This window comes from Calliopsis andreniformis, unplaced genomic scaffold (assembly GCF_051401765.1).
Source record: "Calliopsis andreniformis isolate RMS-2024a unplaced genomic scaffold, iyCalAndr_principal scaffold0133, whole genome shotgun sequence".
NCBI classification, from domain to species: Eukaryota; Metazoa; Arthropoda; class Insecta; order Hymenoptera; family Andrenidae; genus Calliopsis; species Calliopsis andreniformis.
The window spans coordinates 1,002,962-1,028,988 of NW_027480542.1; the positions used below are offsets into that span (position 1 = coordinate 1,002,962).

The 26,027-nt window shown below is 31.5% G+C and overlaps 1 protein-coding gene and 1 long non-coding RNA gene across 9 annotated transcripts in view; one reads left to right on the forward strand and one right to left on the reverse strand.

The window, feature by feature from the left end:
- Positions 1-4,015: 4,015 nt before the first annotated feature.
- On the reverse strand, positions 4,016-8,909 carry LOC143187632 (uncharacterized). Of its 2 annotated transcripts, none has more exons than XR_013003241.1 (3): positions 8,834-8,909; positions 4,468-4,572; positions 4,016-4,285 (listed from the first exon to the last, which is right to left on the reverse strand). It is a non-coding gene; the product is annotated as an uncharacterized LOC143187632 (long non-coding RNA). The 2 variants fall into 2 exon arrangements; XR_013003240.1 differs by lacking the exon at positions 8,834-8,909 and adding an exon at positions 4,807-5,281.
- Put (activin A receptor type 2 punt) overlaps positions 8,750-26,027 on the forward strand; it is a 129,188-nt gene continuing 111,910 nt past the window's right edge. For 4 of the 7 annotated variants that reach the window (XM_076391855.1, XM_076391861.1, XM_076391857.1 and 1 more), the window contains exons 1-8: positions 8,750-9,035; positions 17,932-18,122; positions 18,583-18,760; positions 18,833-18,987; positions 19,086-19,465; positions 19,538-19,724; positions 19,810-19,947; positions 20,022-20,153. In XM_076391855.1, coding sequence (XP_076247970.1) covers positions 8,987-9,035; positions 17,932-18,122; positions 18,583-18,760; positions 18,833-18,987; positions 19,086-19,465; positions 19,538-19,724; positions 19,810-19,947; positions 20,022-20,153 — 1,410 coding nt within the window. In that variant the 5' untranslated portion in view covers positions 8,750-8,986. The remainder of the gene's footprint in view (positions 9,036-17,931; positions 18,123-18,582; positions 18,761-18,832; positions 18,988-19,085; positions 19,466-19,537; positions 19,725-19,809; positions 19,948-20,021; positions 20,154-26,027) is intronic. The other 3 variants (XM_076391856.1, XM_076391860.1, XM_076391862.1) reach the window with 2 other exon arrangements.

Below are 26,027 nucleotides of genomic sequence, written 5' to 3' on the forward strand. Positions count from 1 at the left end.
GTCACTCGTGGACTTCTGACCAGTACGCGGATCATGCACGTTGCTACTTCAATTCATTTCTCAGACAGACTCTCTGACACGCTGTCTCCCTTAAGTCTATCCTGCGTGGTTGTTTTTCCCCACTACGTCCGAATATTTTGGAAAAACCCACCGCCTAAAACAGTCAGCGGAGTAAGGGCACGTGGATACCGTGGGGTGCACTCGCCCGAGCTCTCGGCCGCTGCCTGGGTTTTCCCCATCTGGCCTGCAGGATGGAGTTTTACGGCGCGTCAATGTCCATTGACAATTTTCTTAACACGATTCTTATAATTCCTCAAAATCGCCACGGGTCACGTCTGCACCATAAACTCCACCTCGGTCTCATCAGGTCGACCTTGCGCCCATGCCTCGGCCACTTGCACCCTCACTTCGCTCACTAAATTGCCTACAATATATATATATATATATATATATATATATATAAACGCAGACTACTTTCAACGTTTCTATCTTCAACGTTAATTCTCCAATTCTCCGTTCATTTCTTTTGTTGCATTGCTTTTTCGTTTATACGTTATGCAAATATTTTCACACTAATGCTATTTCCTTCGACGCATGTCGACTTTCTTGTTCGGAGTACAACCGTAGCGCCCAGCGCGTACCCAACGCTACCGCGGTCGCTCGGACGGCAAACTCGCGCTCTCATTGGCCGGTGTTTTTCGTTAATAACTCGTTAACGAAGCCTCATCTTACATTTTCGCTAAGGAAAAAGTTGTTTCAAATCACTCCCTGAATCACCCCTTTTAAGGAACTGCGACATTTTTGTTACACCCTGTATATACGATGTAAAGAATTAACATAAAGATAAAATAAATAAAGTTAATGATATTAGCAGAAATTTCTTTACAACGGAATCAAGTCCTTTTCCTAACTTTAACACAAAGTCTAGAAAAACTTTGGCTCTAATATAATTCCGTGGACCCTAGACACGCACCTCGCGACTTTTCGTCGTAGAGTGTCGTAGCTTTGCGCCTTCGAAAGCGTCCGAAGTGGGTCCGCTCCGGCCTTACTGTTGAATCTTCTAAATAAGGCAGTAGTGTGTGTGAATCTATGTGCTAATTTCCCTATTTCATTCTTTTCAACTCTCTCTTAAGTTCTTACACTCACGTTCTCCTACAATCCGCGCTTGAAACCGATGTTACGAGCTGAGGGCTAGATAGTCTGACCGAGGGTCAGGGATTTGGAATATTGTTATTGTTTCGTGGACGAACCAACGGGTAACTTTGCACTCGTTGGGAGTCACTTCACGGATGTGGACGAACCAGTGCGCAAATGCCAACACCGGGAGCCACCTTAGGTTTTAGGTAGGTTTTCGTGGACGAACCGACACTCAACTTGACGAGTATCGGGAGCCACTAGGATGGAATAAAGACTGTGGACGAACCAGCGAGTAACTTTGCATTCGCCAGGAGCCACGGGACGTGGACGAACCAGTGCGCAATGGCCAACACCGGGAGCCACTTGTAGATTAGGAAAGGGACCTTCGCAAGGATTGCGAAGATGTTAGTATAGCCTCGTAACTTTCAAATTTATAATATATCTCGAGCGGTAAAGATATAATATTTGTGGGATCGTTACGCGATCGCTTCTTATTGGATTTAGGAAAGGTTTTGATTGAACTAAGTCCAATTTAACAAACCTTATAAAAATGTATATTATTACGAGTTCAAGTTGACTCGAAGGGATACAATTGTCGATGAGTTTAACGTGTCGCGGAACTAAGTTCTCTCTCTCTAGATTACGCACAGAGGTATGCGGGGGACGCGGCGTTAAGACTACGTTACAGTGAATTTTCTTTACGTACTGTACTCTATGATTCTGCTCGAAGGAGAACTAATGCTCGATCTTGCTTCCAGTCTAAGCCGCGTACTAAACTCGAACTGGATTACGAATGAGTCCCGCTAGACCGAATTTCTTGGCCTTTTTATAGTCAAATATCTATGGGAAAAATGGTGGGGACTCGGTGATATTAGTTTCAAAGAAATCTATTAATTGGGTGCAATGGAAATGCCTATCGGCCCTTACATGATGACTTCCAGGCAAAGTCAAAGGTCAACGGAAGGAGCTTTGAATCGAGCCCTTTCATAGTTACTTTACATAACTCGTCTGGACTCGTAACACCGAACTCTATGGCTTGCATATGGTATTCGCAATTTTTGTAGCGCTACTGATGAGGGACATTCCCATACGGCTAGCGTTATCAGGAGACACTACACATACAAAAATTTAATCTACACGTTTCGTCTACTCTGACCGTGGCAAGGCTATTATATATTTTCACAGGAATTTACGCGACTGACTGACGCCTCGTAAGGCCATTCATATTACGACGACAATTCTAAGGGAAAAGGGATTTCGAATTCATCTAATTCGTAGCTAATTAATCTGCAACAGCACTTGATTTAGGGATAATCCACAGTACATGCATATATTATCAAGGCACTTTATTGCAGAGCAATAATAAAAAAAAAAAAAATTAAAATTTTGTTCGGAACGTAACATTAGTAATTAAAATATTAATTAATCCATTTTATGGGGCCACATGAAAAATATACCTGACTCCAGATTCACAAAATTTAGGCTATGGTTCACCGTTGAATGTTGGAAGTTGTTTTCCAAACATACGATGCCCAACAATCAGAAATAATAGTCGTTTCGGGTAAAATTCATTGCTGTATAAGGTCTAGCAATGTTTATTGGCTCCTGTTAGGAATAGGAACCAAGAAACATTTTGTGGAGTCTCTTTCGTTGCCTCCAAAAATCCAATTACCCTCGATAATGCGACCCCTACTGTATGTTCTACGGCCAATTTTCGCCTCATTAATTTCGACAATTACTCCTGACTCTCCTAATTTTTGCGAATTTTTCTCCATAAAATATATACACACACCTATAATTGCAATACACGTTGAATTTTTAAATATACAATATTTTTAATTGCATATTTATGAAATAATTACTTCTTGACAAAAGCTTAACCAGTCTACAATGATTTTGTCACATAAATTTAATTCGTTGTTAAAAAATTGCTGACGGATTGGCTTCATCAATAAAAAATATGCAACAAAGCGACAGACAGTTTCTATATTTAAGTTAGAATTGCTAAACTACGTATTCTTTCGAACACTCGCGTAAAAATTGCATTGTATTTTCATGCGTTTCTGATAACCTTTTTTTATGTATTCCGTTTTCTTGCATGAAAATATTAACTTTTTACAGTTTAGTAGCCATGGTAGCCATTGTTGCTAATAATGTAAAAATAATGTGAGAAATTCAAAATTTCTGTATAGGTACGCATGCGCGTCTCGTGAACCCATATAAGACGTACATGCGCACAACTTCCGTTCCACCAACACCGTATAACTAATACAGAGGTACCCATAAACCATCATTTTCATATATATAACAATTTTTGTCTCGAAAACGAAATGAGAGCGACAATTATTTCATTTAGATTAATTAATAAATGAAATCAGTGAGGAGTAAGTAAGTGTCAATAATTACCCTAAAAATAACATTAGTAGTTTATAAACAGTTTTATTTACGCAAGTTTAATAAAACTACATTTATTAAGAAGTTTCGTGATGTAATTAATCAATTTCCATGAAAAAAACATCTTCTAAGATACTTTTAAAAAGCTCAAAGTTTCAACATTCTTCTGTTTGTTGGTTTGTGTATAGATAGCTTTAGTGAAAGCCTTTCGCCAATTCATCCTCACGACTCGTGGTGTGAATATACTTGACGCGAGTTTCTATCGAGACTCCTGATATAACCGCTACATAACATAGTGGGGTACAATGTTCTGTAACTTTTGTTATATAAATAGAACATAACAGTAACATAACTCATAAACAGATTTGAAAGAGAGTCATTTCAAAGTCACACGAAGCATATAATTTTACGTAACTTTTTTCTATATGTGCAACATACTATTTTAAATGTTTCTTTTAAACGTAAATATTACGGAACTTAGATGTCGCAGGAATCAAATATATAATTTATTAAATTTATTACATTTATCATATTTATTAAAAACATTTTCGAAAAATTTTATAAATATATATACATTATAAACATGTAAATAGATTTCTTCTACTTTCTCTCATAAAATCCCCCAGCATTAATTATTCTAAAGCTCGAATTTCTTCGCATGTATGACACATGACGCATGACTGGAGTAGTGAAAAGTGAAACACTAAATGTCCATTTTGTAGTATAGGTGCAGTGCAGTAATGTGCGATTCGACCTGCGGCAGCATAATAGCCAAAACAGAACTTTCGAAAAAATAAAATGAACTCAAATTTATGATTGGTAAAAGTAATAAAAGGTATTTACATATTGAATTTATCAGGCTTTTACAGTAATATCTTGTACTAATAATGTATATTATCATATAAAACATTTTTTTTAAAATAAAGTCTTACATACATTTGAAAACTTCAGCGATGTGGATTTTGGATCATAGGCATGATGAAACCTAGGATTAGACAAGGCTAGAAGTGGTTCCATTTAGGACAGTAGCCAAAAAGAAGACTTGAAACAAAACAAAAATAGGTTAAGTTATGTATGATACCTGACAATGTATAAAAAACAACTTTATACAAAATAAGAAATAATAGTTTAATGAAAAGAATTCAATCATATTTTACTTATTCTAATAAATATCCTATAAACATTAATTATAAGTAATTATTCATTATGTAGCAAAATAGGGTTAGTGTTATTACTCTGAGGTTACATTAAATTTACATAGCAAATGTGACTCACATTCATATAGCCTGGGGTAGCTGGTGTGAGTCACAATGTTAGGTTAATAAGATGGATACTTTTATCCTTGTTATGTTTATGTGACCCTTAAGTTTCATAACCAAAATAATTTAGTTACAGTAATGTTGCGGACGAGAGCCGCTCTCGGGTCTGGTCGCGACTCTCGTCCGCGACTGGTAGTCGATTCGGCTTCCTTTGCTCTCGGTCGCCGAGATAATTGGTACACGACCGGAGAAGCAAAAAAAAGGTTCTCGCTCGAGCTTGATGCCCGAAATCAATGACGTCAGAAAAGACAAGGATAGCATTAGGGATTTAATAGGAAAAATTGAAGTTCCTTATTTGCAAACAGATTTTCACGCAAGTAACACCAATCGATTCCTTGTGCTCTCCCGATAAAAGTGATATCAAATGCAACATGATTCCTATTATTTATAATAAAGATATTTAAATAATAAAGGTTGGAACCCTGCGGCGGTTACGGAGAATCGTCAAAGTTACTTTTCTATCAGTTCTTTACGAGCTAAAAATGACAATAAATGAAGATTTGGCTAACAGAATTTATCTACAGTAATGTTGCGGACGAGAGCCGCTCTCGGGTCTGGTCGCGGCTCTCGTCCGCGACTGGTAGTCGATTCGGCTTCCTTTGCTCTCGGTCGCCGAGATAATTGGTACACGACCGGGGAAGCAAAAAAAAGGGTCTCGCTCAAGCTCGACGCCCGAAATCAATGACGTCAGAAAAGACAAGGATAGCATTAGGAATTTAATAGGAAAAATTGAAGTTCCTTATTTGCAAACAGATTTTCACGTAAGTAACACCAATCGATTCCTTGTGCTCTCCCGATAAAAATGATATCAAATACGATATGATTCCTATTATTTATAATAAAGATATTTAAATAATAAACGTTGGAACCCTGCGACGGTTATGGAGAATCGTCAAAGTTACTTTTCTATCAGTTCTTTACGAGCTAAAAATGACATAAACAGAATTTATGTATATTATATTTAATCGATGTCGGAAAGAAGATATTAAAAATAAAAAAATAAAAATTTCTAAACATTTAAAACGGAACTTATATACATACTTTTTGTATTACGCTTTTATTTTCTTAATAATTTCAGTCATTAAATAATTAAACACAAAAATATGAGGGAATACATAATAGGGAGTTAGCCCTACGACGAGAGCCGCGTTCGTCGAATCGACTACCACTCGCGAGCGAGAGTCGCGCTCGGGTCTAGTCGTGCCTTAGAATCGACTACCATTCACGGACGAGAGCAGCGCTCGGGACTGGTCGTGCTTAAAATCGACTACCACTCGCGGACGAGAGTCGCGCCCGTGTCTGTTTACGAGCATGACCTTTCGTTCTACAAACCAAGTTTTATGTATCTTTGTTAAAAATAATCGGAATCATGTCGTGTTTGACATCATTTTAATCGGGAGAGCACAAGGAATCGATTGGTGTTACTTGCGTGAAAATCCGTTTGCGAATAAGAAACTTCAATTTTTCCTATTTAAATCCCTAATGCTATCGTTGCTTTTTATGACGTCCTTGTTCTCGGGCGTCGAGGTCGAACGCGATGGTTCCAAGAATTGGTTTCTCGGCGGCACGTATCAAATGAGGTAGTGGGGATAAACGACAGCTCTCGTCCGTGTAGACGAAACGGCTGTCGTCCGCAACATTACTGTACATAGCAGTCACGTAGCAGTTACGTTCTTGTGCTCTAGGGGAATCTACAATGAAGTAACAAACAAATTTATAAATATTTTATTGTTATTTTTATAATCAAATTAATTTTCATCGCATTCCATTGAAATGTACAGTAATGTTGCGGACGAGAGCCGTTTCGACTACACGGACGAGAGCCGTTTCGACTACACGGACGAGAGCCGTGGTTTATCCCCACTACCTCGTTTGATACGTGCCGCCGAGAAACCAATTCTTGGAACCATCGCGTTCGAGCTCGACGCCCGAGAACAAGGACGTCATAAAAAGCAACGATAGCATTAGGGATTTAAATAGGAAAAATTGAAGTTTCTTATTCGCAAACGGATTTTCACGCAAGTAACACCAATCGATTCCTTGTGCTCTCCCGATTAAAATGATGTCAAACACGACATGATTCCGATTATTTTTAACAAAGATACATAAAACTTGGTTTGTAGAACGAAAGGTCATGCTCGTAAACAGACCCGGGCGCGACTCTCGTCCGCGAGTGGTAGTCGATTTTAAGCACGACCAGTTCCGAGCGCTGCTCTCGTCCGTGAATGGTAGTCGATTCTAAGGCACGACTAGACCCGAGCGCGACTCTCGCTCGCGAGTGGTAGTCGATTCGACGAACGCGGCTCTCGTCGTAGGGCTAACTCCCTATTATGTATTCCCTCATATTGTTGTGTTTAATTATTTAATGACTGAAATTATTAAGAAAATGAAAGCGTAATACAAAAAGTATGTATATAAGTTCCGCTTTAAATATTTAGAAATTTTTATTTTTTTATTTTTAATATCTTCTTTCCGACATCGATTAAATATAATATACATAAATTCTGTTAGCCAAATCTTCATTTATTGTCATTTTTAGCTCGTAAAGAACTGATAGAAAAGTAACTTTGACGATTCTCCGTAACCGTCGCAGGGTTCCAACGTTTATTATTTAAATATCTTTATTATAAATAATAGGAATCATGTCGTATTTGATATCATTTTTATCGGGAGAGCACAAGGAATCGATTGGTGTTACTTGCGTGAAAATCTGTTTGCAAATAAGGAACTTCAATTTTTCCTATTAAATCCCTAATGCTATCCTTATCTTTTCTGACGTCATTGATTTCGGGCATCGAGCTCGAGCGAGACCCCTTTTTTTGCTTCTCCGGTCGTGTACCAATTATCTCGGCGACCGAGAGCAAAGGAAGCCGAATCGACTACCAGTCGCGGACGAGAGTCGCGACCAGACCCGAGAGCGGCTCTCGTCCGCAACATTACTGTATCTAGTATAGATATTTTTCTAATCTTGCCCAAATGTCTCCAAGATATTTCAACATAATTATCCGAAATGTTGCAGAATTATTGCTACAATCTTGTTGGAATATTCAGAAAAGCGGACATAGAGTTATTATAGTTACTCAATCTTGTAGGAAATATTCGGGAGATATGTATACCTCCACTTTTCGATGCTGTGTGGATATGTTTAGAAATATAAATCGAAAAATTCTCGTGGATATGTGAAAATACTCAATTATATCCATAACAAAATTACGTTAACGTGATAACAATAATTTGTTAAATATGATTAACTTTAATTGACATATATTTTTTAAATACATTTAAATACAATATCTTATATATTTGTTAAATATTTATTTGCGATAAAATTTTTAATTATATATTATTTAGTAAGAAAGTACTGGAAAAGAATTGTTTAATATATTACGTTTTAAATATTACCGCGCTTTCCACTGTTACTACAATATCTTTCCTTTTGTTTTTATCTACCTACGTATAATAAAAAGCGACAGAGATGTCTCTTTAAAGAACTGGCAACGCTGTTCCTATGGTGTGCGTTGGATTTCGGAAACAGAGCATCAAAGGTTCCGACAGAAGTTTCGCTTCTCTATGGATCCCTCTGTGTTGTTAGTTCATGATCCAATTTCTTGTGCGTGATGCGTACATGCCATTGTGAGTTCGTGATATCGTGTAATTGTTGTTAATTTTCTCGAAGTATACTAAAACATCAGTTTATTTGCGTTTACTAAAATCGTTTATTAATATAATAAGGTTATTACAACCGACAGTGGTTAAAAGTGGAAGTGCTTCAAGGGTGAAAAATGACCTAAAATTCATGGTGCCCGAGATCTTACCTATACAAACGTGGGAGGGGAAAGGAAGAGAGATGTGTCGGTGGATGAATTACTATAATTTGCTTAATAGCTAGTGGACTGAATTCTCTATTTTTTTATTTCTCGTGGCTTTGATTTGATCGGAGTTATGAAGTCATGAAGTTACATTGAAAAAACAGGCGTACATACACATGATGGTGCAAATCACGTAGGAAGAAGTCAGATGTGACGGCTAAGCGCGAACCGCGGAGCTTGCGCACCGAAGTCCGGCGCTTTAGCCACATTGCAAACACCGTGCACCTAGACTTTAAATTTCTGGCATGTTTCTACGATCTGTTCACGATGTTCGCATATGTGACGATACTGCCATACTTCATTCTAGGAATGTTAGGTAATTGCTCCTTTCATTACTTTCGTTTCACATTTATATTTACAATGTAAATTCTGTCTTAACCTAAACTCGCAACATTTCTGTTTCTTTTTTCAATGCGTTTTAGATCGTTATTAAAACTTATATACGGTTAGTTGATTCAAAAATATGTTATCCATTCTTATAAATACATCATCAATCGACCAATCGTATCGGTTATACATCTTTTCGACCATGTATGATTGGTAAGATTATTGATGCATTTATATCATTTGTCACGATATTTTTGTACCAATTGTATAAATATACGTATGTACATATGTTTACAGACATAATATAACTGTTTATTTAACTCATATATTAACAAAATGTAATTGAAAAGAAATATTCTTTAAATATCAAAATATAGTGCCCTATTATAACTGCTATTAGGAGACTGTTATGATTTGAGTATTATGATATTTATGTGAAAGTAAATATTTTATTTACATCTTTTGGAAATAATAATACATAATTTTATTAAAATTACATTATTTAAAATAAATTCAAATTAAATTTTAACTAGTTTAAATAAAAAAACAAAATTAATATGTTTAAAATAATATTATGCACAATATAGAAATATATTTTCATAAAATAACTTTTAAAATTCAATCTAAAAATAGAAAATTTATTACATATATGTTACATTTTATAGATTTTTAAACAAACAGAGAATTGTTAAAATCAGTAAAATTATTTGTATTTCTTAATTTTTTTTTATATAGCGCACACAAAACTGAATATAAGTAAAACCTATTTATGTATCTGTGCTTATGAATGATACACAATAGAGTTAGTTACTCTTTTTTATTTTGTTTTGCTAAAATATACAATGAAAAACCTAGCTGTTATTTGGTGTGGAACATTATTTATTTTAAATATAAATAAACTATATCAAGTAATATAAAAATTATTTATAAGATAACGTCAATATTTACTTATAGATCATATCTAATGTAGTGTAGCCTTTATTTATCAGTTTGTAAAACTTACCAATAGCTTACAAAAACTTACCAATAGCAACTATGTTAGTCTATAATGGTTAAGCTTTAAATTGTAAAATACCTGGTCATCTTTTTTAGCATTAGTTTAAATTCCATTGTACAGATTAGTTTTTCTTTCATTATTTTTATTTCTCTCATGTATTAATTGTATTAATTTTCTTATATTATCTATTTTATTAATTGTTTTTCTTATATCATTTTTAGTTCTCATTATTCATGTTAAGTTTTCTCATATTATCTAGCTGTACTCTTATTTCTTATATTATATATATTAATTCTGTTATCCGTAGTTATGTTCTTTTTCTAAGTTTAAATATCACTTTTTATTTCATAATTAAAGAACAGTGATTGACCCTCAAATGACAGAATAACTTGCGACCAAATAGCGGACTCTGGGTTCATTCAAAGTCAAATGTAAATTTCATTGCCTACTTTGCAATTGACAACGGTAGTGTTGATTAAACATTTACATTATTATATTTGTAAAGTTTTTATTATTCCTTATTTTTATAACGTTTTATGTCATTTTGTATTACCCATAATGTGTACCTGAGAAACATATCAATTCAAGTCAAAATTAAGTTTTATATAGCATCTTATTGCTCTCTTCTATTTAAATTACATATGAAATGGATGATTGTATTTCTTGTTTGTTTTTCTGAGAAATAACAGAAAAGGGCTTAGGTCAGATTGGCTTTCAGATACAATATTACGTAGCGAACCTGCAAAATACAATTTTTATTTATTTAATGTATGTAGCATGTGCAGGGTGTAAAAATATTAATGGTCAAGGTTGAAGGGGATGAATTTACACCTCTGGATCGGTGAACATTTGTAAAAACAATCCATTCGCAAAATTATTTATAACATTGAAAATTAATGTTGTTTTTTTATTACGTAATTGTATTTAGATCATTTAGCAGACAAACTGTTTGAAGGAAACCATATGCCGCAAATGAACGTTTACTCAGAAAAAATTGTTAAAGATTTGGCATTGGTTTGACTGTGCAGAGTCACATATAGGAGCATGTGCCTATCACTTTTCTGCTATGTGACAATGTCTATCCTGAACGAGAGGCTCAGTATAGTGGTGTGCATACCCCAATATAGAAGGCTTAGCAAGGCGCATTTGATCCAATAAGTCTAATTTAAGTAGCTTTTCTTTCTTTCCCATATTTTCAATATCGTACGACAAAATTAATAATTGTGAACTATAGTATTAGATATAATGGTAACATATTTACATACCTATTCGATGTTTAAATCTTCTATTTTCTGTTGTTTTATCTTATTTTTTAGATCACCTTCTGTTCAGCACAAATTGAGTCTTAATTGTTACAAATTCACTATTAATGAAAACCCTCTAAATAATAGATAATCAAACATTAACTATTAAGCACTGAAATGCTAATAATAATACCATTATGTTGTGCTACATGTATACTGCACAGACACATAATATGAATAACATAGATTTAAACTAATTTAATAGATAAAAAACTAAAAACTTTAAATAAGGTGGCAAGGACATTAACAGTTGCTTAGATATGCTTTCAGTATCGTTGTTAAAACAGTTCTTGCCTTTTGGAGCTTTTCAATCAATTTTCCAAAAATTCAGAACTTGGAGCTGACAATAACCAGTTACCCAATTTTGCGTGTTCTGGAGACATTCTTAAGACAAAGAGAGGACAATAGAGAAAGCAACTCTAACTTTGACTGAACATTTGCATTTACAAAAATTCAGATGTTGCGACAGGTCTTACAGAACTCAGGTCAGGTCAGAATCGTTTTAACATCAACACCACAAGGATGGCGACAATTGATTTCCTTCATGCCTTATTTGAAGTTTTTATTTGTTTAGTTTACTATAGTGAAGCAGTGGTATTTACTATTGGTGTTCAGTGCTTGATCATTAGTGTTTGCACAATTTTGATCACTAAACTTTGTTTGGTGAAACCAGACGACTACTGACTGGAAATGAGTTATTTGGTCAGATGAACCCAAAATTAACAGAATTTGTTCAGATGGCATGTCTTGGTGCTGGATTTGTAAAAATGAAAGGCTTAAACTACGACATGTAAAGCAAACGGTAAAGCATGGAGGTGGATTCCTAATGTTTTGGTGTGCTTAACAGCATTTGGTATTGGATCACTGCACCGAATTAATGGCATGATGAATCAGTACATGTACAAGGATATTTTACAAGATAATCTCATAGATGCTGTTGAAAATATGCCTTTAGAAGAAAAAAATGTAATTTTCATGCATAACTGAGACTAAGCACACTGCTAAAAGTGAAAATAGTTGGCTCAGTACTAAAAAATTGTCTATTCTGGATTGCTCTGCACAGAGCCCAACCTCAATAAAGCCCATACATTCTCTATGGGGTTTACAAAAAAAACGACTTCGAGATTCATACAACTCCAAACCAACTTCAAATACATATTTGTATGATAGAGTACAAGGACAGTGGGAAAAAATATCTCCAGATTATTGCAAAAAATTAGTAGAAAGTATGCCAAAGCGAATTAGTGCAGTTTTACAAGCAAAAGGGTTGTGGACGAAATATTAAAAGTAAATAATATATTAAATATTGCTAAATATTGGATGTGGTTCAAAACAGAGTCAATTTGTTGTTCTTGTCATTTCTAAACGACAAGATATTAACTACTGAAAGAATGTCTTATGTTATTACTTCTAACTGTGATAAAAATAATTATAATGTTATTTTTTGTTATTCTTCTATATTCCTAGCAATAAATAATGATTTGTACAAAACTTGCGGTTATTTATTCAGTTATACTCTTTACTGTACGTGTGACTCTGCACAGTCAAAACAATGCCAAATTTTGAACATTTTTTTCTGACTAAACGGTTCGTTTGCAACACATGGTTCCTTTCAAACATTTTGTCTACTAAACGATCTGAGTACGATTACGTAATAAAGAAAACAACATTAATTTTCAATGTTACAAACAACTTTGCAAGACGGATTTTTTTACAAATGTCCACCGATCCAGAGATGTAGGTTCACCCCTTTCAGTCATGACCATTAATGTTTTATACCTCGAGTGGATTTTGCATGTCGCAAATGACGAGTAGTAACTTCTCTAATTCTATTCTAGTTTGGAATAAGAAATAGGCTAATGACTATGACTGTCTATTATTTCACGACTGTAATATAGACATTAATTAAAGTTTACAAGACATATATTTGGAAAATAGAAATTTCATATGTCCCAACATTATGATATATTTTTCTTATTTCATAACTTATACTATAATATAATGATAGAAATATAAGAATATATGATTTTACTGAAACAACTTATTTTAGGGCTCAATTTTACACAAGATGTGAATAAATTACAATTGTTATTATTTTCTTTATAATCAAAAAATTCTGTTTTATTTTTATTTTGCATTTTGATCTACAATACTAATATTTAATATATTTTTTAAAGAAATGGGTATCTTTAAAAATTATTTATATAGATGGATCCATTGTTCAAAAATTTGAAATCTACTTTATTTACTTAATTTTTTAACTAGGTTTCTTGTCCCCATGTTTTTGGGGAATAGCTTTTAGCTTTTTAATGTGAACATCAGCAGATAACAAAAAATGTGTCAAATATTTTCAGCTACTTTAAAAACCTGTAAAGTTTCATCAAAATTGGGGATTAAACTATACACATAAGAACTAATTTAACTGATATAACATTTTAATAATAATCTAATACTCAATATTTATATAAAATTTGCATAAAAGTATCAGTAGAAAATTATCAGGGTATGTTGCGTATTCTTTGTTCAAAAAATTGATTCATTACTTAGTAGAAATCGAGAGTATTATTCAGGGTATTAATTATAAAAATATATTACAAAAAAATTTGCATTACATCCACGAGAATATGTTACTTAATTGCATCATTTAACATGATAATAACCAGGAATATACTGCAAAAGTGGTAAAATAAGAAATGTATAAGTTTTATTTACTTAAATCTTATTATTATGTATTATATGTTTTGAAAAATAAACAAATAAAAATTTCTAGTCTATATATCCATTTTTTTATCGAATCAATGCCATAAAGATATGCAGCAGTAAATACTATAAAGGACACAGCAATAAACTATTAAATGTAATAATAGTTTTTAATAATTAATAATTCTGTACATAAACAAAAATTAATTTTTTAAACATACATATGTGTTTAATTAATTTTAATTTTTTTAATTGTAACAAAAAATGTTACTACTACTGTTGTATCAATTACTGATAGCAGAAACTAATAAGGATTTTATTAATTTGCATTTATATAATAAAACAAATGATTGAAATCTATGATATTCCTTATGCATATAAATTTTAAGTTCAAGAACTGAATAACACAAATAAGTTCATATTACTGTTATTATTATTAGATAATTATTCAGAAGTCTATAATTTTTTTTTTTACTTACAAGGGAACATTCCGAAGTGTAAATATCCAATTTGGATGAAACTTGGCATGTTTGCAGATTTGCCAAAAATATTAGACACGTATTTTTTTTATCCACCCCTAAAGTTCGAGGTGGAAAATATTTAGCTTAATATCTCAAAAACTATTGCATCTAGTGAAATGGTGTAAATGGAGTGATTGCGCATTTTAACGACGAATCCATCTATGTAAACAGTTTTTGAAAATATCAATTTGTTTAAAAAATATATTGAAAAGTAGCATCTTTTTGTTGTACTCTTTGACTAAATGTTGATCGATCTTTTTCTTTGTATGTGAATACTATGAACGAAAACACAAAATACGAATAAAATAGAATTTTTACACTATAAACAAAATAACAGCAATCGTAGTTAGACTACATTTTGTGCAAAATTGAGTCCTGAAACGAGTGGCTTTATGAAAAACGTATCTTTATAATATTTTCATCATTATATTATAATATATGTATATTGTAAACGATGTTTACTGGCGAAACTCTAGTTGTTTGAACATGGTAAATAATTATTGATGAGAAATGATTTATAAACTATCTTCACTTGCTACATTTTCATTTATGCAAAAGTCACCGACACTGAACTCATCGAACTTTGCAACGAGTGCAAGACGTTGCGAGTGTTCACTAGCAGTGTTATTATTTATATGTTTAATGAACAATAAACAATATAAAGATATACGCTGCCGTCCAAAAGTATGGGATCAGCTGACTTCTTATTACTTTCTATTCTGTTATCTAATGTGGACTACTTCTTTTAGTCTCTATCTACATTTAATATAGTGGATTGTTATTGTTATATCTTTCTTGTCGTGTATCAAATTTCTAACAAGCAATTTATACTTTTACTAATTGTATGAGTATGGTCCCATATTTTTGGCCGACAGTGTATGTTTTTCATAAAGCCACTCATTTCAGGTTTCAATTTCGCACAAAATATACTCTAACTAGGATTGCTATTATTTTGTTTATAGTGTAAAAATTCAAAATTTTATTTTACCCGTATTTTGTGTTTTCATTCATAGTATTCAAGTACAAATTTGTAAAAAGATCGATCAACATTTAGTCGAGGAGAACAACAAAATATGCTATTTTTTAATATATTATTTAAATAGAAATTAATATTTTTAAAAACTGTTTATATAGTTCGAGTCGTCGTTGAAAAATGCGTAATCACCTCATTTACACCATTTGACTAATTTTATAATAGTTTTCAAGATATTAAACCAAATATGTTTTTCACCCTTAACTTTGGGGGTGGTTTTCACCCCTTTAACACGAATACCAATAGATAAAAAAGTACGTGTCTAATAGTTTAGGCTGATTTACAAACATGCCAAGTTTCATCAAAATCGAACATTTACACTTCGGGATATTCCCTTGTTAACTATAGAAGGTTTATTGTAATTGCATAAATTCTTTTTCCCAAATACATACCAATGACATTTGTTCTATTAGTTTAATAAATTTTAATTCTCTCTTGTGATTTTTATAGACTAAATCAATAATAAGTAATTCATAAGATTTAAAATAGCAATAAAATGTGAAATACAAACTTTTCAAATATTCATTACATATAAATAATTCATAGCATAATCTATTATGTGTATAGATAGTTAAATAGACTTACATACATATATGCTATAATTTTTTTAATTTAATTTGTTTTAAAACTTTCGTACAACAAACATTACCTACATTTTTTATCTAATGTATAGTATAAATAATCTCATCTGTCTTGTCTTACTACATTCACTGTAACTAAGTAAAATTATATACATTAACATAAGAATATGTCTATGATTTAATAATAAAAATAATTATCTTAAAAATTTTGTAAAAAAACCATTAATAAGATTTTGTTACTTGAGAATAATAATAATAAAATTTAAAGCAAATTTTTTACAAATATGACTAAAATGTATTAGTTTCTAAACTTTTTGTTTACATAATAATCATTATTTATGATTAACCTTTTTTTCATTGTTGATAATCATTACCAATAAGAGAAATTCATTTTGGTGGCTCAATTGATAACTACTAAGAGCAACTGAAATTTATTTCTCTTATTGGTAGTGATTATTGGTAATGAAACAAATTTCTGTTACTTATAGCATAGCTACTATTTGTAACTAAAAACATTTTAGTTAAAAAAATAATTGTCATCCTACAATTTTTTTCATTTTGATTATAACAACAGCTAGGTACCCTGATTTGATGTTTTTGTAGTATCAAATGGTAATAATAATGTTTCGATAAACTATAATTTTATAAAAGGTACTTAATAAATGGAACTTCAGTTTTTGTCCTGTTATTTTATTCAAAGTTTAGATTTTTTTATATGAGGTACAAAGATCCAAAGGGATGCAAGTGACAATTTAAAAATTTTTGAGTTAAGTATAGAAATAGTTAGTTGAATTGTGAAATATAATCTTGTAAATAATTTAAGTAATCCAATGTTGCGTAAAGATATTATTTAAAGACCAGAGAAATTGATGGCTAAATAAATGATTGAAATAAAATGATGCTAAAGGAATGCAAGTGACCTATTATTCATACATAGCAGTATAAACGCCAATTTACCCACGCAAAACAGCTCCTACTACTGAAACTATTGTAGATAATGACAAAGAATTTTTGTAAATCCAATGAGTAGAGATAAATTCAATATAGTTTTAATAATATCTTAACTGTTAGTATTCATAATAAAAGCATTTACTAATACTAACATATCTTTAGAATATGATCTTTTATATTTCCCTCTGTTTTTTCTCACAAAAAACTAATTGTGAAAAATGTAGTTGGTGCCAAAGTGATGTAAGCACAATAATATTATTTTCCATATAATTTAATAATTCATAAACTAAAAGATGAAATTTGTTTGTACATTCCTTATTATATGTCAAATATTAAATATAACTTAATTTTCATAGAGACTTGATATAGAATTGTTTTAACGTATTTGAATTTCAAACTCAAAAAATCATGAAACTTTGCAACAATATATGCAAAGATTCTTGCTTAGATGTTGTAGCAGTTATCAAATATCAAGAAATTTGTACAACTTGATAAGTTCCTATTTAAGGGAGATTTTTACCCCTAAAGTATAACCCAAAATGAAGTGGGCCAATGAAGCTATGAATTATAAGATTCGAACTTTAATTTATTTTTTATTGCAATAGTTTTGGATGAATTTGAACAAACTCATGGAATTTTAATATTAAAAAATTGTTTAATAATATACACATGATACAATACATTTTTCTAGTAGTATATATGTAGTACTTTTTGTTCACACAACTTTTTATGAATTTCTTTGTATGCGAACAAACTGTGATGAATTCTTCTAATTTTAAACATAAACAAATTTTTTAGGACCTACGTTAGGACATGATGTCAAAGGATCTTCAGTGTGTGAATTTTATAATGAAACACTGTGTACAGAATCCCAACAAGAATGTTCAGGGAGAGAAGAATGTGGTCCACATGATCCTGGAAAACGTAATCACTGTTATGTATTATGGCAAATTGATAATGTTACTAAAAAGTCTATAATTAAATTAAAGGTACGAATTTATTATATATTTTGTGTGATATATTTATGTATATTAACGTAATTTTCTTTTGTTTTGTATTTATTTAGAGTGTCTAGTGTACATATAATTTACTCACTCACACTTTTATTTCATTCATTTCCGTTTTAAAACTCGTAATTTTTCTTTATTCTTTTGTTTTTATTTATCTTATTGAATAATACTTTATTGCACTAGCACTCCTCTTTTTCCTCCTTTTCTTTTTTAGCTTTTTGAACTATTTTTTTTTTATTTTCTCATTCTTTCTTTTCCATACTATGTTTTCTATTGTAATTTCTCTATCTACATGTATACAGTTCCTTACTAAATGTTAAAAAGTATTTTATAATGTCTAGTATATCGTTAAGAACTTATGATAAAAATTAGTAGAATAAATATATTATAACATATTATTTAATGTTTACATAATATTATAAATGTACATGAATTGTAGGGGTGTTTCTTGGATAGCAATGACTGCTATGACAGACCACACTGTATTGAAAATAGTGCAGAAAGAAAGAAGGAATTATTTTTCTGTTGTTGTGATGGTAACATGTGTAACCAGAATTTTACATGGGATCCTCATCCAACATCCTCTTCTAAACCAATACAACCTTCCATTGTACATGGTATATATCTATTTTATATTATACAACTATATCAGTGCATATCTTTTATAATTGAATAACATTTTATTTTAGAATCGGAACCTGTTCCAAACACAGAACAACACATAATAACACTTGTTTTATCAATATCAATACCAATGCTCTTTCTCGCAATCATTTTGCCATTTTTATATTGGTGTTATAGACGTAAAAAGTTGGGATATTTCAACGAGGTTTGGAAGACATATGTACAGATCTATTAAAATATTAAACATTATAATTATTTTAATTTTGATAGTAAGTTGTAAACTTTGTTTAGAATTTAAACTTTATATGAATATTGTAGGTACCAACATTAGAACCTCTTCCATTACCACAACCATCTCCCAATTTGGGGCTGAGGCCAATTCAACTTCTAGAAATTAAAGCACGAGGTCGTTTTGGTGCAGTTTGGAAAGCACAGTTAAAAAACGAAATTGTTGCTGTTAAAGTATTTCCTATACAAGACCAACAGTCATGGCAAACTGAACAAGAAATTTTCAAACTTGCACATATGGATCATGAAGATATATTACGTTTTATAGGTGTTGAAAAGAGAGGAGATAATTTACAAGCTGAACTGTGGTTAATTACTGCATACCACGAAAAAGGTTCATTATGTGATTATTTAAAAGCAAACGTTGTTACATGGCCTGAAATGTGTAGAATAGCAGAATCAATGGCAAGGTAATGTTATGATATCATATTTCTCAAATACTTCATGGACATTTATTGCAATAATAACTTTTTTGTCATCAGAGGTTTGATGCATTTACATGAAGAAATTCCAGCTAATAAAGCAGATGGTTACAAGCCTGCAGTGGCTCATAGAGATTTTAAGTCAAAAAATGTATTGCTTAAAGCCGATATGAGTGCCTGTATAGCAGATTTTGGTCTAGCATTGATATTTCATCCTGGAAAGCCCTGTGGCGATACACATGGACAAGTATATTTTTCATTACAACATACTTGTTTCATAATATATGCGTGCCTTAAAACATAATATTAAATTTACTTTTTTTTGTTTTCAGGTTGGAACGAGAAGGTACATGGCACCTGAAGTTTTAGAAGGAGCAATTAATTTTACGAGAGATTCCTTTTTACGAATTGATATGTACGCATGTGGGCTAGTACTTTGGGAACTGGCTTCACGATGCATTGTGCAAGATGTAAGGTTTACTTTCTATATTGTATTCGATTTTTTAAAATAGTATAAATTAGTAAATTTGTATATGTATGTTAGGGACCAATTGGTGAATATAGACTACCATTTGAAGATGAAGTAGGTCTTCATCCTACTTTGGAAGACATGCAAGAAAGTGTTGTGCACAAGAAAGAAAGACCACTCATCTTAGAAACGTGGCGCAAACATCCGGTATGTATATTTATATAAAGTGTTAACAAAAATATAAGACGTTTTCACAGAATTGATCATAGGCATCAAAACGATAAAAAGAGTTTTACGTATTCATAAGCATGATAATACTTTTAATTATGCATCAATATGCTAAAATACTGATCCAAAGTGCATACAGAATAGTTGACGCTAGCTGATTAAATATTTTGAGCAAATGTTAGACGTTTATATACTTTATTTTCCTCAAATACTATTGAATTGATATTAATAACATAATAATGATATTAATAGTGTTATACAGGGTGTTTCTAAATTCGTGGGAAAACTCGGAGATGTAGGTAGTAGACAAGAAAATAAACCGAAAACTTCATATACAATATTCTCGGAAACGCTTAGTTTGTTAGTTATAAGCGGGTTTATATTTCGTAAAATACCGATATGACAGTGGCCCATCCCCTTTAAAGGACTAGGCATCTCTGGGCCTAAGTGAGCCTCTGACGACTCGCAACGCATGTCGAGAGATACTTCATCAAATGGAAAAGCGTACTTTCTAATTGAAAATACTATTGATATTTATCTACGATTAAGGGGTTGCTTTGGCATTTTTAGAAAGTCGAAAATTTTGCTTTCTCATAAAGGGATATCTTGAACCTGTTTAAATAACGTGGAAAAGATTTCATACTAAAATATTAAAAATCCGACTAGAGTATTAAAGAAGAACGCTGTGTGTGAATAATAACGACTTACCATATGTTTATAATCGATGTTCGAAATGCCCTCCACCCTCACGCAAACACATCTCTAGTCTTTTCCGAAAGGATTCCTGAATTTTCAGAAATATTTCCGGATTCGAAGATATTTCTCCATTCAAACCGAATTTCATTTTTAATATTTTAGTGTGAAATCTTTTCCATGTTATTTAAATAGGTTCAAGACATCCCTTTATGAGAAAGCAAAATTTTCGACTTTCTAAAAATGCCAAAGCAACCCCTTAATTGTAGATAAATATTAATAGTATTTTCAATTAGAAAGTATGCTTTCCCATTCGATGAGATATCTCTCGACACGCGTTGCGAGTCGCCAGAAGCTCACTTAGGCCCAGAAATGCTTAGACCTTTAAAAGCTCGAGGCCTCATCGAAGCCCGGACATTGACCTTAAAGGGGATGGGTCACTGTTACATCAGTATTTTACGAAATATAAAATCGCGTATAACTAACAAACTAAGCGTTTCCGAGAATATTGCATAGGAAGTTTTCGGTTTATTTTCTTGTCTTCTACCTACATCTCCGAGTTTTCCCACGAATTTAGAAACACCCTGTATAAACATCTATTTTGGTTTTTCGTCATTCAAAATAAAACTAGAGTTTAGGTTCAATAATAAAAGTTACAGCAACGTGTAATACAAATAGCAAAAGTCCCTAATTATAAGTATTTGAGGGCCATTACTTTTATAATCCTAAGGGAAACTAAAGGCTTTTTAATGGATACGAAGACAAACGATATACAGAATGTTTCCTTTAACTGGAAACGGTGGAATATCTTGAAAACAACTGGTGTGATAAAAAAAATGTTTCTACAAAAATTGTTTGATATAAAGAGGGACATTATATGATGTAAATGATTTTCTCGTTCATGGAGTAATGGGAGAGATTTTAAAACCAAATTATTTTTTTAATTGTCTCAATAAGTACCATCGTGTAATAAATAAATAAATATAAGATTCCGTTTAAAAAAATAATTTCGTTTTAAAATCTCCCCCATTACTCCATCTACTAGAAAATCATTTACATCATATAATGTCCTCCTTTATATCAAACAAGTTTTGTAAGAATATTTTTTTTATCACATCAGTCGTTCTCAAAATATTCCACCGTTTCTGATTAAAGGAAACACCCTGTATAAAATTCTGTTAAGTCTATAATCGACTTTTAGTTAGACTGACAAAATTGTCAGCCGTGAAAATGAAACTTTGTCACATCAAATATTAAGAGTTGAATTAGTGTAAGTACTGTGACTTATTTCATATCAGTTAGGATTTAATATAATTACATTATCTTTTGATTAACCCTCAGTTGTCACTATGGGTCGAAATAACCCATATTACTATTAAAAAGAAAAAAGTGTGATACTGTTTCTACCGATAAATTTTATTATCAATATAATTATACCATTTTTCTTATTCTAAAGTTTCTCTTTCCCAATATGTCACATAAATATTTTCTTTGAAATGAGCACTAAAAACTATTTTTTTTTCTTATACCATACTACATTTTAGTAGCATCAACCTATGTTTTCAGCTACATCGATTAGATTATGAAAAAGGTACAATTGTTTTTACAAAACTGTTTTTTGTCTGAATTTAGAGTCCTAAGAATTTCTTTTGGATATGTCACTTTATTTGTTAATTTTTTATCACTGAAACATATTTTATAATATTTGAACTATATTTCAAAATTTTTCCTATCAACTATCACTGTTATTTTTTTGACAGCAGTTGTTTGAAAATTGAACTGGGTCTATATGACTCAGTGTGAGAACCGTCTGCCATATAATAGGCGTAACAATTGAGAGTGAAATAATTATAACTTGTGTTTTTAACATGTTCGTTGTCACGTCGCATAGAGAAAACCTTCACTACAGAGCATGTTTTATTTTTCAAATGTTTGCAAGACTTATATACAATTAAAATATGGTAAATGTGAATATAAATTTAGTATTTAATAACATGACATAAATGTGTCACATATGTGTGATGTTGGGCTTTTAATGGAAATCGGTGCGTCACACATATGTAACACTAGTAACGAACGTGTTAATTTCGACTTAATAATGTTTAAAGAAGATAAATTGTATAGTGTTTGACATTTGCTCAGAACATTATAGTGTTTTAGATGATATAAATTTAAAAGAAGTAAACATTATTGAATATATATGTATATGAATTTTGTACATTATTTTGATGTTTATAATCGACTCTGTAAAAACAATGTTCATTTTTATCTATACTTTGCATCGCATTTTATATTTTTCTTGTAAGTAGTATCAATTTTTATGTCACAGTAAAAAGAAAGATGCTAAAAAATAGAAAATGAAAAATTCATGTAGAAACTTTAAGAATATCTCTCAAAGAACAAAAGGTATTCCTATCACTTTCCCGAAACACAGTGGGAAAATTGTGAAAAAATGAGTGCAAACATGTGTATACGATAGTGCTTAAATTCACCAAATTTTTATATTTCATCTGCAGGTTAATTAGTTGCAGATTGAAATTGAGTAAAAGCTATCATAAAATCGTTATTACATAGAAATAATAACTAGTACGCGTACTACGACTTTGTATTCACATGTGTCTGCAACAATGACTTTCAATCTGGTGTTACAAAATATTTTAACCTTCTATAACGCCATGTTTGAATTTTGAAGTCACGTATTGATATATCGATCGTATTTCATTCTTAGGCTACTAAGTGGCATATCTACATTGTTTCTTCTTGTTTGTGAAATTAAAATACAGAAGGTGTATCAGAAAATGTGACACATTTTTTTAGGGTAATCTCTAAACACAAAGCAATGAAAAAATGTCATTTATTCATACAGGGTGTTTCTTTTATCTTGCACATTCCAATATCTGTGTTATTTTTGCTGATATGACAAAATGCACCAGGACAAACATGTATTTTTTATGATGTAATATTATAGTGCACATTAAGAATTCAACGAACTATGACATTATGACCTTTAAATGTCCTTGAATGAAAAAAATCATGTTAATTTAATGTTGACTGAAAAATTTTATATTTTTGGTTCTCTGTAGGTAAGAAATTTTATTGTTTGATCATGATTTTAATTATTTTAAATTTACTCTGCGATAACTGTTCAAAATAGTGTCCATCGGTTTCAAGACATTTTTGGGTATAGCAAAACTTTTGCTTGCACAGTCAATTATTGTCGAAGGGATGGTATTGCAAGTATGTAAAATGCTTTCCTTCATGTTTTCTGCTGTTGTAGCGTGATCTTTTTCATTCAGGGTCATTTAAAGATTGTAATGTCAGTTCCTTGAATTCATCTTTATATGTACTATAATACTGTATCATAAAAAATACATGTTAATGTGCAAAAAAATGACGATGATCTTCAAACTCCAGAAAAAATTACCCGGAGAGAAAAAACATAGATCATAATATTCTTAGTTTTGAACCAAACAAATTTGTCCTGGCAAATATCAGCAAAAATGACGAAGATATTAAAATGTGTAAGATAAAAGAAACACCCTGTATGTCCGAAAACGCTTAGTTTTTTGTTTTAGGTTATTTTATATTGCTTACGGTGTGATACTTTCTTTAAGAACCTTGATCGTACGCCAGTTATTTAACATGTTCGCTATCACCAGAAAAATGATAGTGATGTACCGTGTGCCACCAATTCCTACCTCTAGAGACTAACCAATACTTTGTCAAGGCATTATTGACGCCTGGCACACGGAACATTACATGCTATGTTGACAATGCTCTGACAGTAGTAGTGAGCGTGTTAAAAGATCGGAATACTTTTGGGCCAAGTAGGTCCTTAATCCTCTAGTTGCTAGAAACCTGGAAATCGCGTCCACCTTTTACTGTCCCATGTCGCTGGTGATGCGATTTTCGCGTCGCTCCTGGTTTTTGAAATATTTTAGTAAGAGGAAGCTATTTCTGCATCAAACTTACAATAAGTTTGTTTATTATTAGAATTAGTATAGTAAAAAAAATTAGACGGCGTTTTCGTACAGAAAATTGAAAAAATTATTGATGGCTGGAGAACTAAAGGGGACAGCACACCGTGCAGAGATATAATAGGAATTTACGCAATATAAAATAGTGTATAACTGAAAAACTAGATGTTTCCGGGTACATGCGCACATGAATTTTTATCATTGTTATGTAGTATATAAAACCTACACTGCAAAAATGTCCCATATTTTCTGATAAATATTGTACATACATAAGGATACAGATAGATATTCTACCTCAATGTAAGTTTTCTGGAATAAAAAGCTTGAAATTTCTAAATTAATTGTTAATTCATACGCGATTCTATTTACTTGTGAAAAAAATTTAGGTTATAGAAATATAAGAGAAATAAGGAAAGCGAATAAAAAGAAAAAAGGATGTATGACACTTTGTTTCCTATTTTTCACATTGTCTTCTAAAAAAACTTAATTCTTTATTAAATAAGCTGTTAGATGCAATTTTAAATTCGTTTCAGAGTCGAGTAGAGCAAATTACTTACATTGCAGAGGAACATTCACTCATATATGATATTTGAACAGTAAAAGAAATATAAAACTATCAAACTCTAAAATGATGAAATGAAATTAACTGTTTCAATTTGTTTCAAAAGATAAAATTATACAATAACACAGAATGTCATATTTTATTCATATTTTATAAAGGAATTTATAAGTCACAGTGCAAAGGATTTTCTACTATTTGTCTCAGTCTTTAATTTATTTTTGCACATTTTCATTTTTTCTCTCCTAGTGTTTACACACGAAAAATTGATTTTAAGGATATGTACATGTTATGATGAAAATATTGTTGGTCCCGAGTCGTAATACTATTCTGAGTGAACATTGGATTTCAGAAAACATCAAATCCCTAAAGTGTAACAAATCAATTCTATTCCTGTTTGGTATAAAGTAATTTATATGCATTTATTCAGTAAAATGCTGGAACAATTTGTTCATAAGCAAATAAGGTCTCCGATTATATAAAATAAATCTCTGACAGTGTAAAGTAACAAAACTGATATCAAAATAAAGAAAATTTATTTCTTTTATACATTACTTTTTCAGTTTTCAACATAGTCCTCATTTAGTATTATATACTTTTCTAAATGCAAACATGCAGCATTTT